This window comes from Acomys minous, assembly GCF_964271855.1.
Source record: "Acomys minous genome assembly, chromosome: 6".
In the NCBI taxonomy this organism is placed as follows: Eukaryota; Metazoa; Chordata; class Mammalia; order Rodentia; family Muridae; genus Acomys; species Acomys minous.
Genome location: NC_140487.1, coordinates 113,606,643 through 113,620,066, shown reverse-complemented (window position 1 = coordinate 113,620,066; position 13,424 = coordinate 113,606,643). Strand labels below are relative to the sequence as shown.

General features: G+C 51.9%; 1 protein-coding gene across 3 annotated transcripts in view; it reads right to left on the bottom strand.

Annotated features, from left to right (window-relative positions):
- Positions 1 to 2,810: 2,810 nt before the first annotated feature.
- The window catches only part of ECE1 (endothelin converting enzyme 1), a 106,828-nt gene continuing 96,214 nt past the window's right edge, over positions 2,811 to 13,424 (bottom strand). For all 3 annotated transcript variants that reach the window (XM_084788163.1, XM_084788162.1, XM_084788161.1), the window contains exons 15-19: positions 12,354 to 12,464; positions 11,679 to 11,746; positions 10,103 to 10,293; positions 6,988 to 7,083; positions 2,811 to 5,035 (exon numbers count right to left, since the gene is read on the bottom strand). In XM_084788163.1, the coding sequence (XP_084644289.1) occupies positions 4,859 to 5,035; positions 6,988 to 7,083; positions 10,103 to 10,293; positions 11,679 to 11,746; positions 12,354 to 12,464 (643 nt within the window). In that variant the 3' untranslated portion in view covers positions 2,811 to 4,858. The remainder of the gene's footprint in view (positions 5,036 to 6,987; positions 7,084 to 10,102; positions 10,294 to 11,678; positions 11,747 to 12,353; positions 12,465 to 13,424) is intronic.

Sequence of the window (13,424 nt, the reverse complement as noted above, 5' to 3'; positions counted from 1 at the left end):
AACCAAAATAGTCTTGGCTACTGTTGTGCTTTTTTTCATTCACATCAATCGCCTTAACAAAATTCTGTTTAAAGTAATAATGTATCGAGTTCAAGGCCAGCCTGGTCTGTCTACAAAGAGAGTCCAGGACAGCCAAGGCTACACAAAGAAACTTTGTCTCTGAGAAAAAAAAAAGGTAACAAAGTATCAGCTGGATGGGAGGCACACGTCTGTAATCCCAGTTTTCAGGAGGCAGAGGTAGGTGGATCTCTGTGAGTGCGAGGCCAGCCTGGTCTACAAAGTGAGTGTAGAACAGCCAGGGCTACACAGAGAAATCCTATCTCAGAAAAGAAAAGGAAAAAAAAAAACCCAAAACCAAATAAATAAATATTTATAAGAATGCAATGTATCTTAGCTGCTATAATGGTCAGCACCACACCCACCCACATCCACACCCGCCCACATCCACACCCGCCCACGTCCACGTCCGCCCACGTCCACGCCCGCCCACACCCACGCCCGCCCACATCCACGCCCACCCACATCCACATCACCCACAGCCACGCCCACCCCAGCCACGCCCACCCCAGCCATGCCCACCCACAGCCACGACCGCCCATATCCACGACCGCCCACAGGCAGTTCTGTTGGGGTCCGGGCTGTGAGTATACTGGAATTACAGATGAGCTTCCGCGAGCACTGGAAGCATGGATGGTATGGGCCTTTCTGTGGGGGGGGGGGGCAGGGTGTGCCTCTGCACGGGGGTGGGGGGGCAGGGTGTGCCTCTGCACACACTCTCTCATCTTCAGAGAATTGGCACAGTTGTCATGGAAAGACATTTGTCCTTAGGCCCATTAGTGAACTTAGTGAACCGGAGTCTATGGGAATTGAAAGGCTTCTCCAAAAAACAAGCAAAAATCAAACCCAAACACAAGGGCTTCTCTGCCGCCTCTTTTGCACAGAATGGAAAGGAGGCTCTGCAGACTCCTTAGCTCACAGAGTTGATGACGTCAAATAACTTACATTTTCCAGTTTTCCTGGTTGTCTCCGCAGGCCTCAGCTGGAAGGGAAAGCCCTGAACAGCCAGGCAGGAGGCAGGGGCATTGTGATTGTGGCAAGGATGTAGTGTTTAGGGAAGAGAAGTGGTGGCGCACGCCTTTAATGCCAGCACTTGGGAGGCAGAGGCAGGAAGATCTCTGTGAGTTCGAGGCCAGCCTGGTCTAAAAAACGGACAGCCAAGGCTACACAGAGAAACCCTGTCAAAAAAAATAAAAATTAAAATTAAAAAAGGAGTACTGACACCTGCAGGCCAGGGCCTGGGGGTACAGTGGGAAACTGACCGGACATGTTATATGTTACTTGGGTTGTTTTTGGTTTTGGTTTGAGACAGGGTCTCTTTGTGTAGCCTTGGCTGTCCGTTTTGTAGACCAGGCTGGCCTTGAACTCACAGCGATCCGCCTGCTTCTGCCTCCCGAGTGCTGGGATTAAAGGTGTGTGCCACTGTGGCTTGAGTTATGTGTTCTTGGGAAAGGGGTGCGTAGCAACCAGTACCATCCTATGTGTGCGCAGGTAGGATGCCACGGGGAGCCAGGAGAGAGACTTCAGACACTGTACCTTGGCAGCCCAAGAAAAAAACCAACCCTACCAACATCTTGATCTTGGCCTTTGAGCCTGGAGAACTGTAAGAAATGTTCTTTTGTGTTAGGCAGCTGGTTTGTGCTGTTACAACGGTCCAGCAAACGAGCATACCGTAGTCAGAAAGAGAAGCCTGGGTGGACCAGGAGGCGAGGAAGGGCTTCCTAGAGAGGTTGATGGTGCGTGGGGCCTTGAAGGATGGGTAGGAGTTTGTGAGGCACAGCAGCCATGGAAGAACACTGTAGACAGAGAATGTATAGAAAACTGTTGGCTCTTTCTTGACCCGCTTCAAAACTCCCTACTGTACCCAAACATCTGAGACTGGAAAGTCTATTCGCTCTAAGACAATGGAAGCATGATTCTTACAGTGTGCACGTTGTGTTTGTGTGCGTGGCTGCATGTGTGTGCAAGTGCACGCGTGTGGGGAGGGCATAGTTCTCACCGGCAGGGGATACTCAGGCAAGTACCTCCCAGGAGGAGTGGTCAGGTGGGCACAGGCAGCAGGTATTAGGATTCTGCTTCAGTCCGCCTATGATGTCATTGTTTACCTGCCACGGGGGCGTGGCAATGCCCAGGGCCATATAAAAAGACAAACAGGCGCAGCTGCGCGCGCCTGCGCACGCGTGCGTGTGTGTGTGTGTGTGTGTGTGTGTGTGTGTGTGTATGTGTGCGCGCTCTCTCTCTCTCTCTCTCTCTCTCTCTTTCTTCTCCCCCCCCTTCCTCTCTCTCTTCTTCTTACTCTTCCTGTCTGTCTCTCTCTGGGGTACCCCTTCCCTTTTTCCTCTCCCCCCCATGCTCATTTAATAAACTCCTCTACAACATATTTTCTGCTGCCTGGCACCTTATTATACCTTATTCCCTTATATCTAATTATTACATATAACATCACAGCAGTGACCTGGTATTCATCAGAGTCTTAGACTTAAAAAAAAAAAAAATTTATTTATTTATATATAGTGCTCTGCCTGCATGTCCACCTGCAAGCCAGAAGAGGGCACCAGATCCCATTATAGATGGTTGTGAGCCACCATGTGGTTGCCAGGAACTGAACTCAGGATCTCTAGAAGAGCAGTCAGTGCACTTAACCTCTGAGCCATCTCTCCAGCCTGGTCTTAAGACTTCTGAAAGGCTGGGCAGCTTTGTGGTCCCACCAGACACGCATCACCCAAGATGGACGGACACTCAAGACACCTGGCCCTTGGTACAAGTACTTTATTTTAATTACAATAGTGCCACACTTAAACTACAGTAGCACAAAACATAGTAATACAAAAAATAGATTCCCCAGCTCCGAACCCCATGTCCTTGTACCCGCAGGGAAGCTCCGAGCTCGAGAGGAGGGGGGTCTTTCTGAGGGGCATCTGCCCTTCTCACTTCTGCTGTGCTCAAATCTCCAGAGGAGTGGGGGGCGGGGCGGGGGTGGATTGCTGCTTTCCCACACATCTGTCACTGCTTCCTGTGCTTCCTTTTCCTGAAGAGCTGTGAGACTTCGGACGTGCTTACAAGGACCAGGGACCTTGTCTGGGGCCTGCTTGCTGCTCTCTGCCCCGGTGCTAAGGCTAGCCCTGTGCTGGCAGGACCGAGGCTACACTATCTGTGCTTTTTGGCCAAGAAGGGCTCTGGCTTCTGGTGTGCGTGCAACGTAGGGGTTGCCGCCTGCCAGGGGCTGTGGTGGGTACTACGGGGCTCCTCGCTCACAGGCCACAAGGGCTTGCCTCCCTACAGCAGTCATGAGAACCGCCGTAGGGTACCACCCAAAGGAACCTATACATCTACTGTTGGGTGATGCCGTGGGCGGACAACATTCCCTGTAGCCCAGTGGGGTTGAGAACCTTCCATTCTTCTCAGCTTTCTTTGGTTCACAGCACCCCACCTCCGAGAGAGAGAGAGAAGGGGAGAGGGGGGAAGGGAGAGGGGGAAGAGAGAGAGTAAAATCTCTCCACCTACAAGGACTGGTTGATTCCATGTGAGTGCCTCGGGTGGCTGAAAGCCTGAGCGAGTCAGCAGCGCACTGCCATTGGACGTCTGGAATGCTTGCCCTGTAGGCAAGTTGGGAAGGTGGCCCTGGGGGGTGGGGCTGTGGTGTTGGTTTCTAGTCAGGACACTTGGGGGCTCCACTGAGAAAGACTAAGGGCCGCATCCTCAGGTAAGGCACTAGAGAAAGGGGTTCCTGGGAACCAGGCCAGGGCAACTACGGGCTACAGAGCTTGGAGGGAGAACCGGACTGCTTTCTCTTTTTTATTTTCCCTTGATGCAGAGGGTCAGTGAGGCTGACCACTTCAGGATGTCGGGGATTACTACAGAGAGGCAGCAGGTTCCAAGGCCAGGAGAGGTGGGACCAAAAACAAAAACAAAAACAAAAAGACATCTTTGGACAACAGTATGCATCTGATGGGGGGCAGTTATCTCAGCCCCAAGGGGCTCCTATGGTCTAGACTGGATTGTTCAGGCACCCCCAAGTTATCTGGAGGGCCCTCTATTATGGCTTCATGCTGCCATAGGTATCAACTTGTTGGGGTTCCCGTGGTTGGACTCCAGGGACAGGACAGGTAAGCTGAGAAGGTTGTGCCCACACTAGGCCCTTCAGCTGGCGCCTTGCTCTGTCTGGCCCCTATGTCCCCTGTCGCATGGGCGACTGCACAAGCCATCACACCAACAATGGGCTAAAATTAGTGCTAAATATGGGGGATCCCGTTCAGCAGCCTGGGGTCCTCTGGGGTAGATCATTGGGGCTTCCTTTGTCCACAGGTTACTTAGAAAAAGAAAACATAATAAATATACTAATCTTTTCTTTAAAAAAAAAAGTGTTTTAAATGCATTTTTCCCTGAAGATTTCCAGTGTATTCCATAATGCTTAAAAAATAAGTCTCCCCAAAAAATATATCTTTAAAGCATTTGACACAGTGGTATTGTGGTATTCTCTGGCACTGGATGTAGGCAAGGATCTGTGTCCCATTGCCACCGTCAGCGTGGGACGCAGGGCTGGCAAGCCACCAGCTGGACGCCCAAATGCCTGCTAGCATCACACCTGGGTGTCTGGGGTGCCAGGGCTTCGGAGAGGGTCAAACCTTGGGCTCGAGTGATGAGCCTCCATCGCAGGCTTGGACAGGACGGCTACATACCCTCCAGGGTAGGGAAGGGGCCCTAGGCGGCGGAGAGGCTGGGCGGTGTCCCGGAGGCTGGAGGGAGCTGGGTCGCAGGCCCCTTCCCTCCTTCCGTCTGTGTGATCTCTGCGCTTTAGCCCTCACCAGACTTCGCACTTGTGATGAGGGTTCATGGGGGAGCCGGGCGGGCAGTGGAAGTGTTCTGAGAACTCCTTGGAGTTGGAGAGGGAGCCGATGACCCGGAAGCGGGAGGGGCTGTGCGGGTCGGTGATGAGGCCTTCATGGGAGCTCTCAGGTGTTCGGACGGAGCACCAGACCTTGTGTAAATGAAAGAAAGTTGGGGTTGGGGGGGGGGCGATGATCACTGTGAGGGGCCTGAAGCTTCTAGAATGGCCCCACCATGACAGGAGCAGAATGAGCCTGAGATCCCAGGGAGCCAGGAGGACCTGCAGGTGGAGTAAGGAGGCCAGGGGACAGATATGCCCACGGTGGGCACCCTCTGCAGCAGGTGTTCCTGCCCTGCGGCCCTCCAGCCAGAGCAAAGTCTCTGACCCTTCCGCACCTGGCTTCACCTGCACACAGGAGTCTGCCAAACATTAGGGACAACTTGGATTTGATCCAGAACTCTCCTTTGCTGGGGAGGACACCCTGTTTAGCTGCTTGGTAATTCTGGGCACCAACAGAAGACTTGTGGCTGGACACAGACTCAGGGACAACCCAGTCTATCTTAAACTTAAGAAACATCTAGAACTCGGGCATGAGGGCACGCACACACATTTAATCCCAGCCCTAGGGAGGCAGAATGCAGGCAGATCTCTATGAACTTGAAGCCAGCCTGGGCTACACAGTGAGACCTTGCCTCATATTTTTGGTTATGAACCTGGCCTTTAACAGCTGAGTCATCTCTCCAGCCTGAGGCCTTGTCTCAAGGAAAACAAAACAAAACAAAACAAAAGACAAAGAAACTTCTAGAATCTTAGACCTAGCAGGAGGAATCTTGGATCACCGTGCTCTCTAATCCTCAGGGCACAAGCCTTTTTTTTTGAGACAGGTTCTTAGATAGCCCAGGCTAGCCTCAAATTTGCTACGTATCAGCTGGGCGGTGGTGGCGCATGCCTTTAATCCCAGCACTCAGGAGGCAGAGGCAGGTAGATCACTGTGAGTCAGAGGACAGCCAAGGATACACAGAGAAACTCTGTCTTGAAAAACCATTAAAAAAGGGCTGGGAGAGATGGCTCAGAGGTTAAGAGCACTGTCTGTTCTTCCAAAGGCCCTGAATTCAATTCCCAGCAACCACATGGTGGCTCACAGCCATCTACAATGAGATCTGGTGCCTTCTTCTGGCGGGCAGGCACACACACAAGCAGAATATGTATAAATAATAAATAAATAATAATAACGATAATGATTGCTATGTAGATTGAACTTCTGGTCCTCTGCCTCCTCACCCGAGTGCTGAGGTTCTAGCCATGTGCTGGCATGCCCTTCATGGCTAAGCAGTGCTGAGAAGGAAACTGTGACCTTTGTGCAGAGAGGTGGGCATTCGACAGTTGGGCACCTCCTGTTCGCAGTGTCCTTGGAGGCTAGAAAAGGATGTCCCGCCACCTGAGACTAGAGTTACTGATGGTTGTGAGGCACCGTGATAGTGCTGGGAACCGAACCAGGTTCTCCGCAAGAGCAGCCAGGGCTCTTAACCACTGAGCGGCTTCTCTCCAGCCTCCTCCATTACGTCTCACCTCAGCACAGGGCAGCGGTTCTCAACCTTCCTCATGCTGCGGCCCTTTAATACCACATTTTCGTTGCTAAACTACAATTGTAATTTCCCTACTGCGCTGAATTATAATGGAAGTCTCTGTGTTTTCTGTTTTTGTTGTTTGTTTGTTTGTTTGTTTTCCGAGGCAGGATTTCTCTGTGTAGCCCTGGCTGTCCTGGAACTCAATCTGTAGACCAGGCTGGCCTCAAACTCAGGGATCCACCTGCCTCTGCCTCTCCAGTGCTGGGATTAAAGGCGTGCGCCACCACTGCCTGACCTGTCTCCGTTTTCTGATGGTCTTAGGTGGCCCTGTGAAAGCGCTGCTTGACAGCGTGCCACCCCACAACCTCAAAGGGGTTGAGACCCACAGGTTGAGAATCACTGTGTAGTGGAATTTTCCAAAGACAGTTCTCTGATTTGGGAATGTGCCATCTGAGGGGAACCTGCCTTTTGGCTCCAAGGCTCTTGGACATCCCCACAACGGAACACACCTGCCTTTCCTCCCAGTGGGCTCACCTGTGCAAATCCGAGGAAGAAGAGCTGGTTGCTCGTAAGCCCCAGGGTGGGCAGTGTCTGCTCGGCTCCGTTCTTCTTTACCCAGTTCTGGTACGCCTGGGAGAAGCGAAAACCAGAGTTTAGAGGTGACCCAGGTGAGGATGGGGGGAGGTTCGGCGGGGGGGGGGAAGCTGCACCTCCTGGGGGAGATGTTTGGGCACCAGCTCCCCTCTATGATCTCACCCAAAAGGGGCAGAATTCAACCCTATGGCCTAAAACACAGTCATGCCAGCGGTCAAATGTACGCTTGCTTTCCACTCCAGCCTTTCCAGATGGGCGTATTCGGTGGCCCCAGTCAGGGACCCAAGATGCATCTCCATCCCACAGAGTACAAACGGGGTGATCGCTCTCTCCACTGCCGCCTCCCCAAGCACACATATGGTGTACATCGAGTTTTCCTGTCATGTTCAACAGCACCCCCTCCCCAGCGACTCAAGGCCAAAGACTAGAGCTGTTTTGACTCTTTTTTTTTTTATCTTTTTGGCTTTTTGAGACAAAGTTTCTCTGTGTAGCCTTGACTGTCCTGGACTCACTTTGTAGACCAGGCTGACCTCGAACTCACAGCAATCCGCCTGCCTCTGCCTCCAGAGTGCTGAGATGTTTTGACTCTTTTTTTTTTTTTAAAGATTTATTTATTATGTATACAGTATGCATCAGATCACATATAGATGGTTGTGAGCCACCATGTGGTTGTCGGAAATTGAACTCAGGACCTCTGGAAGAGCAATCAGTGCTCTTAACCGGGGGCCCCGATGTTTTGAGTCTTTCAAGCAAGTCAAACCTCCCAGATCTGGCCCTGCCCCACCCCGCCCCACACTCCCTCTAGCAGCTGCTCCAGGCTGGTCACCCTGACTCAGGCTGATCCAAAACAGACAGCCTTCTCCAAGCAGAGGCTTCACTGAGCCTTCCTGAGTGGAAGAGCAGCCAGTGCCTTTAACCGCTGAGCCATTTTCTCTCCAGCCCATTTTCCTCTCTAAGAACCCTGCAAGGGTCTCCAAGGTAGAACTGAAGCTCCCTCCTCAGGTATGGGGCTTGCACTGTGCTGATCGCATGCATGCGCCTGCTCAGCACACTCATTCCACGCTGTCCCCCACTGCTTCTTGTCCCTGAATGTGCCAGGCTGGTGTCCACCTTGTGGCTTCTGCACTTGTTTTTCTTTCTACTGAGATGACATCCCTGGCCTTTCTCTGTCTCTTTTTACAATACAGTTATGTCCAACCTATAACGTGGGGCTGTAGGCTCTACCATGCCAAGGACAGCTATGGATGCAGCCCAAGACAAAAATCATAAACTTACTTAAAACAGGAGCCCTCTGTGATTTCTTTCTTTCTTTTTTCTTTTGAGATGGGGGTCTTATTCAGCCCAGGCTGTCCTTGGACTTGCTAGGCAGCTGAGATGACTTTGAACTTCTGATCTTGTTGCCTCTGTCTTTTTTTTTTCTTTCTTTTTCTTTTTTTCTTTTTTCTCTTTCTGGTTTTTCAAGACAGGGTTTCTCTGTGTAGCCTTGACTGTCCTGGACTTACTTTGTAGACCAGGCTGGCCTTGAACTTACAATGATCTGCCTGCCTCTGCCTCCTGAGTGCTGGGGTTAAAGGCGTGCGCCACCACGGCTGGCTTGCCTCTACCTTTAGGACTGGGATTACAGGCATGTACCACCATGCCTGGTTTTTATGGATAGCTGGTTATTAAACCCTGAGATTCACGATGCCAGGTAAGCGCCTACCAACCAAGCTTCACCGTCAACAAGTTTTTTTTTTTTTGCAACCCAATTATGCAGTTTACTGGCAATAATGTCATGTTGCAATGTCAGAAGGTTGGACACCCCTGGCAGGCCATAATTCCAATGTCATTTCCTCCAGAAGGCCAGCCTTGGACCTGTGGCCCCCACAACCCATCAATGGCCCCATTTAATGCTCTCTACCCAACCAATAGCAGACAGGCTCTTCCGTCCGTCACCAGGCTCTCGCCTACCCTCTGCCACTGTCATGTCACAGGCTAGGCAGGAGTAGCTCCCACCTGCCAGTTTCACTCTGCAGCATCCTTAAGCACAGCACAGGTGGGCAGAAGGCTCACCAAACAAGCCTCCTGACAGACAGAGGTTAGGCCAACTACAGAATACTTCTGAACTCAGTTCCTACGCCTGCAAAACAGAGATGCGAGGCTAACACCAAGTCTTGAACTTGCTGGGGGACCCTAAGCCTGCTCGCATCACAGCCCCAGGAAACAGTGCTTTTCCGCATGCCTATTCTTACAGTGACAGCTAGGAAGAAGCCCTGTACTGCCCTCTGCCAATACCCACCTTTTCTCGGCCAGTTGTTTTCTTCTACCTTAACTCGACGGACATCTCTAAGTGTCTCTCTAGATCAGGAGTGGGTCCAAGTGACCTGGTTTTACTTTCGCAATGGCCCACTCCTCAGGTGTTAGGAGTTCTCAGCCATGCAACTCTGGTGAATTATGCCAGCCCTGGGACTCGAACCTAGAACTCTCTCAGTGTCCCTATTGTGATCTGAATGTGAAACGTCCCCCGTGGGCTCCTATGTTTGAACGCTTGGTTATTAAACGGTGGTGCTTACTGTGAAATCTTTAGGAAGGGGCATCTCACTGAAGGAAGTCGATCACTGGGGATGGGGGCCCCAGACTTTAAAGCCCAGGCCACTCCTAGCTGCTTTCTAAATCCTGGCTACAGAGGCAATGTAACCTGTCAGCTCCCCTACTCCTGCCACTGTGCCTTCCTACTGTGCCTGCCAACTGTACCCCCCCGACTGCACCCCAGATTAAATCCTTTGTTCTTTAAGTTGTCAGCTGTTTTGTCATAGTGAGAAAAGCAATCAGTACAGTCCCTTTCCCACCCAGACCCCTACCTCTGGAAAGTCAGGAAGACAGGGTTCTGTTCTAGCAAGAAGCCTTCTGTGGGCTGAGCCCCAAAGCTCCCCGCTTTCTCAGTCAGCACTCCGCCCCATTTATCCGACCAGCAAACCAAAGTGCATGGAGCTGCTGTAATGGTCCTCTATCCAGTGAGACGCTTGAACAGACTCGGTCCCAGTCCCGGGACAGGGCCCACAGGGGGCGGACATACCCGGTAGGCTGCTTTGAGTCCCCCGTTGTCGGCGATATTCTCCCCAAGGGTGTGGCGACCGTTCACAGGCTCCCCGTTCACACTGTAGTTGCTGTACTGCTGCACCATGCACTCCGTCTGCTGCTTGAACGCCTCCACCGACGAGTTCTTCCACCAGGGCCGGAGGTTCCCATCCTTGTCATACTCCCGGCCTGCGGAGGGAGGGCAGTGGTCACACAGTGCGACCCTCCAGGCCATAAGGGTGGGCGTGGCCAATCTATGTGATGGAGGCTTGGCCAATCATACCAGAGATCACGCAGGAAAGCAGTCCAGGCCACTGATGTTCAAGGGCACAGAGGATTGGAGCTGATTTTTTTTTTTGGTTTGTTTTTGTTTTTTCTTTTCTTTTTCTTTTGGTTTTTTCAAGACAGGGTTTCTCTGTGTAGCCTTGGCTATTCTGGACTTGCTTTGTAGGCCAGGCTGGCCTCAAACTCACAGCAATCCACCTGTCTCTACAGCCCCAAGTGCTGGGATTAAAGGAATGTGCCACAATGCCTGGCCTGGTTTTTTGTTTGTTTGTTTTTTTGTTTGTTTGTTTCTGTTTTGGTTTTTCAAGACAGGGTCTCTCTGTGTAGCCTTGGCTGTCCTAGACTCACTTTGTAGATCAGGCTGGCTTCAAACTCACAGCGATCTGCCTGCCTCTGCCTCCTGAGTGCTGCTGTTTTTGCTTTTTGAGGACAGGGTTTCTCTGGGTAGCTTTGGCTCTCCTGGACTCAGTTTCTAGACTCAGTTTCTTGAACTCACAGGGATCCACCTGCCCTTGGCTCCCTGAGTGCTGAGATTATAGGCATGCGACACCATGCCCGGCTCAGAGCTTGCTTTTAATACTGGCTAAGAGCCGGGCGGTGGTGGCGCACGCCTTTAATACCAGCACTCGGGAGGCAGAGACAGGCAGATTGCTGTAAGTTCGAGGCCAGCCTGGTGTACAAAGTTAGTCCAGGACAGCCAAGGCTACACAGAGAAACCTTGTCTTGGAAAAACCAAAACAAACAAACAAACAAACAAACAACAAAAACTGGCTAAGGGCCCCTGACCACAAGGAATAGAATTCTAGCCAGGGCAGGCAGTGCCAGGACCACAGGTAGGCGCAGCCTTTCCCTCTGGGCTACGGGGTCCCCAAGGCAGGAGGCAGGAGGTGGGATTCTGGCTGTTAACTAATGATGTGGGCTTGACTGCCATTTCTCTGACTATGGTCAGGCCAGAGAAGTTTCTAGAATGGTAGAGAACTGTATGCTCCCTGATGAATACTATTGCCAACCTAAGCAAACAAAAGCGCTTTCCATGAGCAGGGACTTCATGGTAACCACAGACCTTCCCACCACTACACGGCCTCCTCACAGTCACGGATAAAGAGAAGTGTGGACGTGTAACGGGACTGGCTGAAAGTCATCCCGTCAGAAGGCAGCAGAGGCAACCTTTGAACACTGATGCCTCTGTACGAATCTCCTTAGGAGTGAAGGGACCAGGAAACAAACAGATGGGGAGGGCAGGAAGCGGGCCGGTTCTGCCTGTATGGGGGCCCCCACATAACCTGTACCTTGATCATCGAAGGCATGAGTCAACTCGTGGCCCACGACGACACCAATGCCACCAAAGTTCAAGGCGCTGGAGGAGGAACACACAGGTGAGGGTGAAGCCAGCTATGTGACCCCTTGGGCCAGAAATATAACAGGGGCATCTGGGAATCTGGCCTCTGGAGACTACAGGAAGGGGGGGCATGGTTAGCCACTGTCAACTTGTCCTCTGGGGGCCATGTACTTGTGTAAGTCACTCAGCAGAGCTGGGTCTTAACACCCAAGAATGGACTGGGGCTAGGGCCAGGTCAGCCTCTGCCCAAGTGTCACATAGTTAATATGGAGCCTGGGACTCAAATCCAGGGCTCTGGCTTTCAAGGCCGGCCTGCATGACACACAAGGCAGAAGACCTTCTCTCCAGCTCTGTGTCCAGAGGGATCCCGACTCTGTGACATGTTCCTCCCAGCCCCACCATGTAGGGGCATCCAGAGCCAAGAGTGGCCAGGAGGGCCACATGGCCACAGAAGCTGTTTCCCCGGCAACTTGTCTCCCAATTCCAGGCTTTCTGGGCTCCCCAGGAACCAGTGGCTCATGGAGGCTGGCTGGCTAAGTGGTCAGCTATGGGCTCTGGGCCAGACTGGACTGGGGGTTGCTGAGGTCAGGGAAAGGCTGGGAAAGAGCATCAGGTTATGACCTACTTGGGAGAAGAGCGGGTATAAAACGGCGCCTGCAGGATTCCAGCGGGAAACACAATCTCGTTCTTGGTGGGTGAGTAGTAAGCATTCACCATGGGTGGGGTCATACTCCACCTGCAAGCCACAAGCACACGTGAGGACCCCGGCAAAGCTGGTAGAAGGGGGGCCTTAAAACTGTGGAGTCTGCCAGGTGGTGGTGGCGCACGCCTTTAATCCCAGCACTCGGGAGACAGAGGCGGGCGGATCGCTGTGAGTTCGAGGCCAGCCTGGTCTATGTAGTGAGTCCAGGACAGGTAAGGCTACAGAGAGAAACCCTGTCTCAAAAAAAAAAAAAAAAAAAAAGAAAAGAAAAAAGAAAAAAGAACCGAGAGAGTTCAATGTCAACCTCTATCAGCAGTTCTCAAAGTGCTTTAAAGGGACACCAAAGGCCTCCCCGCTCACAGGCATGTTGGGATTGATGTATAAAAATGTTAAATTGCTAGCCAGGCGTGGTGGTGCATGCCTTTAATCCCAGCACTCGGGAGGCAGAGGCAGGTGGATCCCTGTGAGTTCGAGGCCAGCCTGGTCTATAAAGTGAGTCCAGGACAGCCAAGGTTACACAGAGACACTCTATCTTTTTTTTTTTTTTTTTTTTTTTTTTTGGTTTTTCGAGACAGAGTCTCTCTGTGTAGCCTTGGCTGTCCTGGACTCACTTTGTAGACCAGGCTGGCCTCGAACTCACATCGATCCGCCTGCCTCTGCCTCCCAAGTGCTGGGATTAAAGGCGTGCGCCACCACGCCCGGCGAGACACTCTATCTTGAAGAACCAAAAAAAAAAAAAAAAAAAAAAGTTAAATTGCTTGCCCCCCAAGATCCTTACTGTCCTACCATCGAAATTTCATGTATCCAAAATGATGTTGTGTGACCCTTGCCTCTTAAATTACCCCTGATTGGCTAATAAAGTTGCCTCCAGCCTGAGCTGGGCAGAAGAGAGGTAGGTGGAGCAAAGGTTCTCAGGCTTGGGGGCGGGAGTGTCACAGAAGAACCACAAAGAAAAGAGAGGAAGGAGGAAGAAAGGGGCGGGTCGCCAGGGCT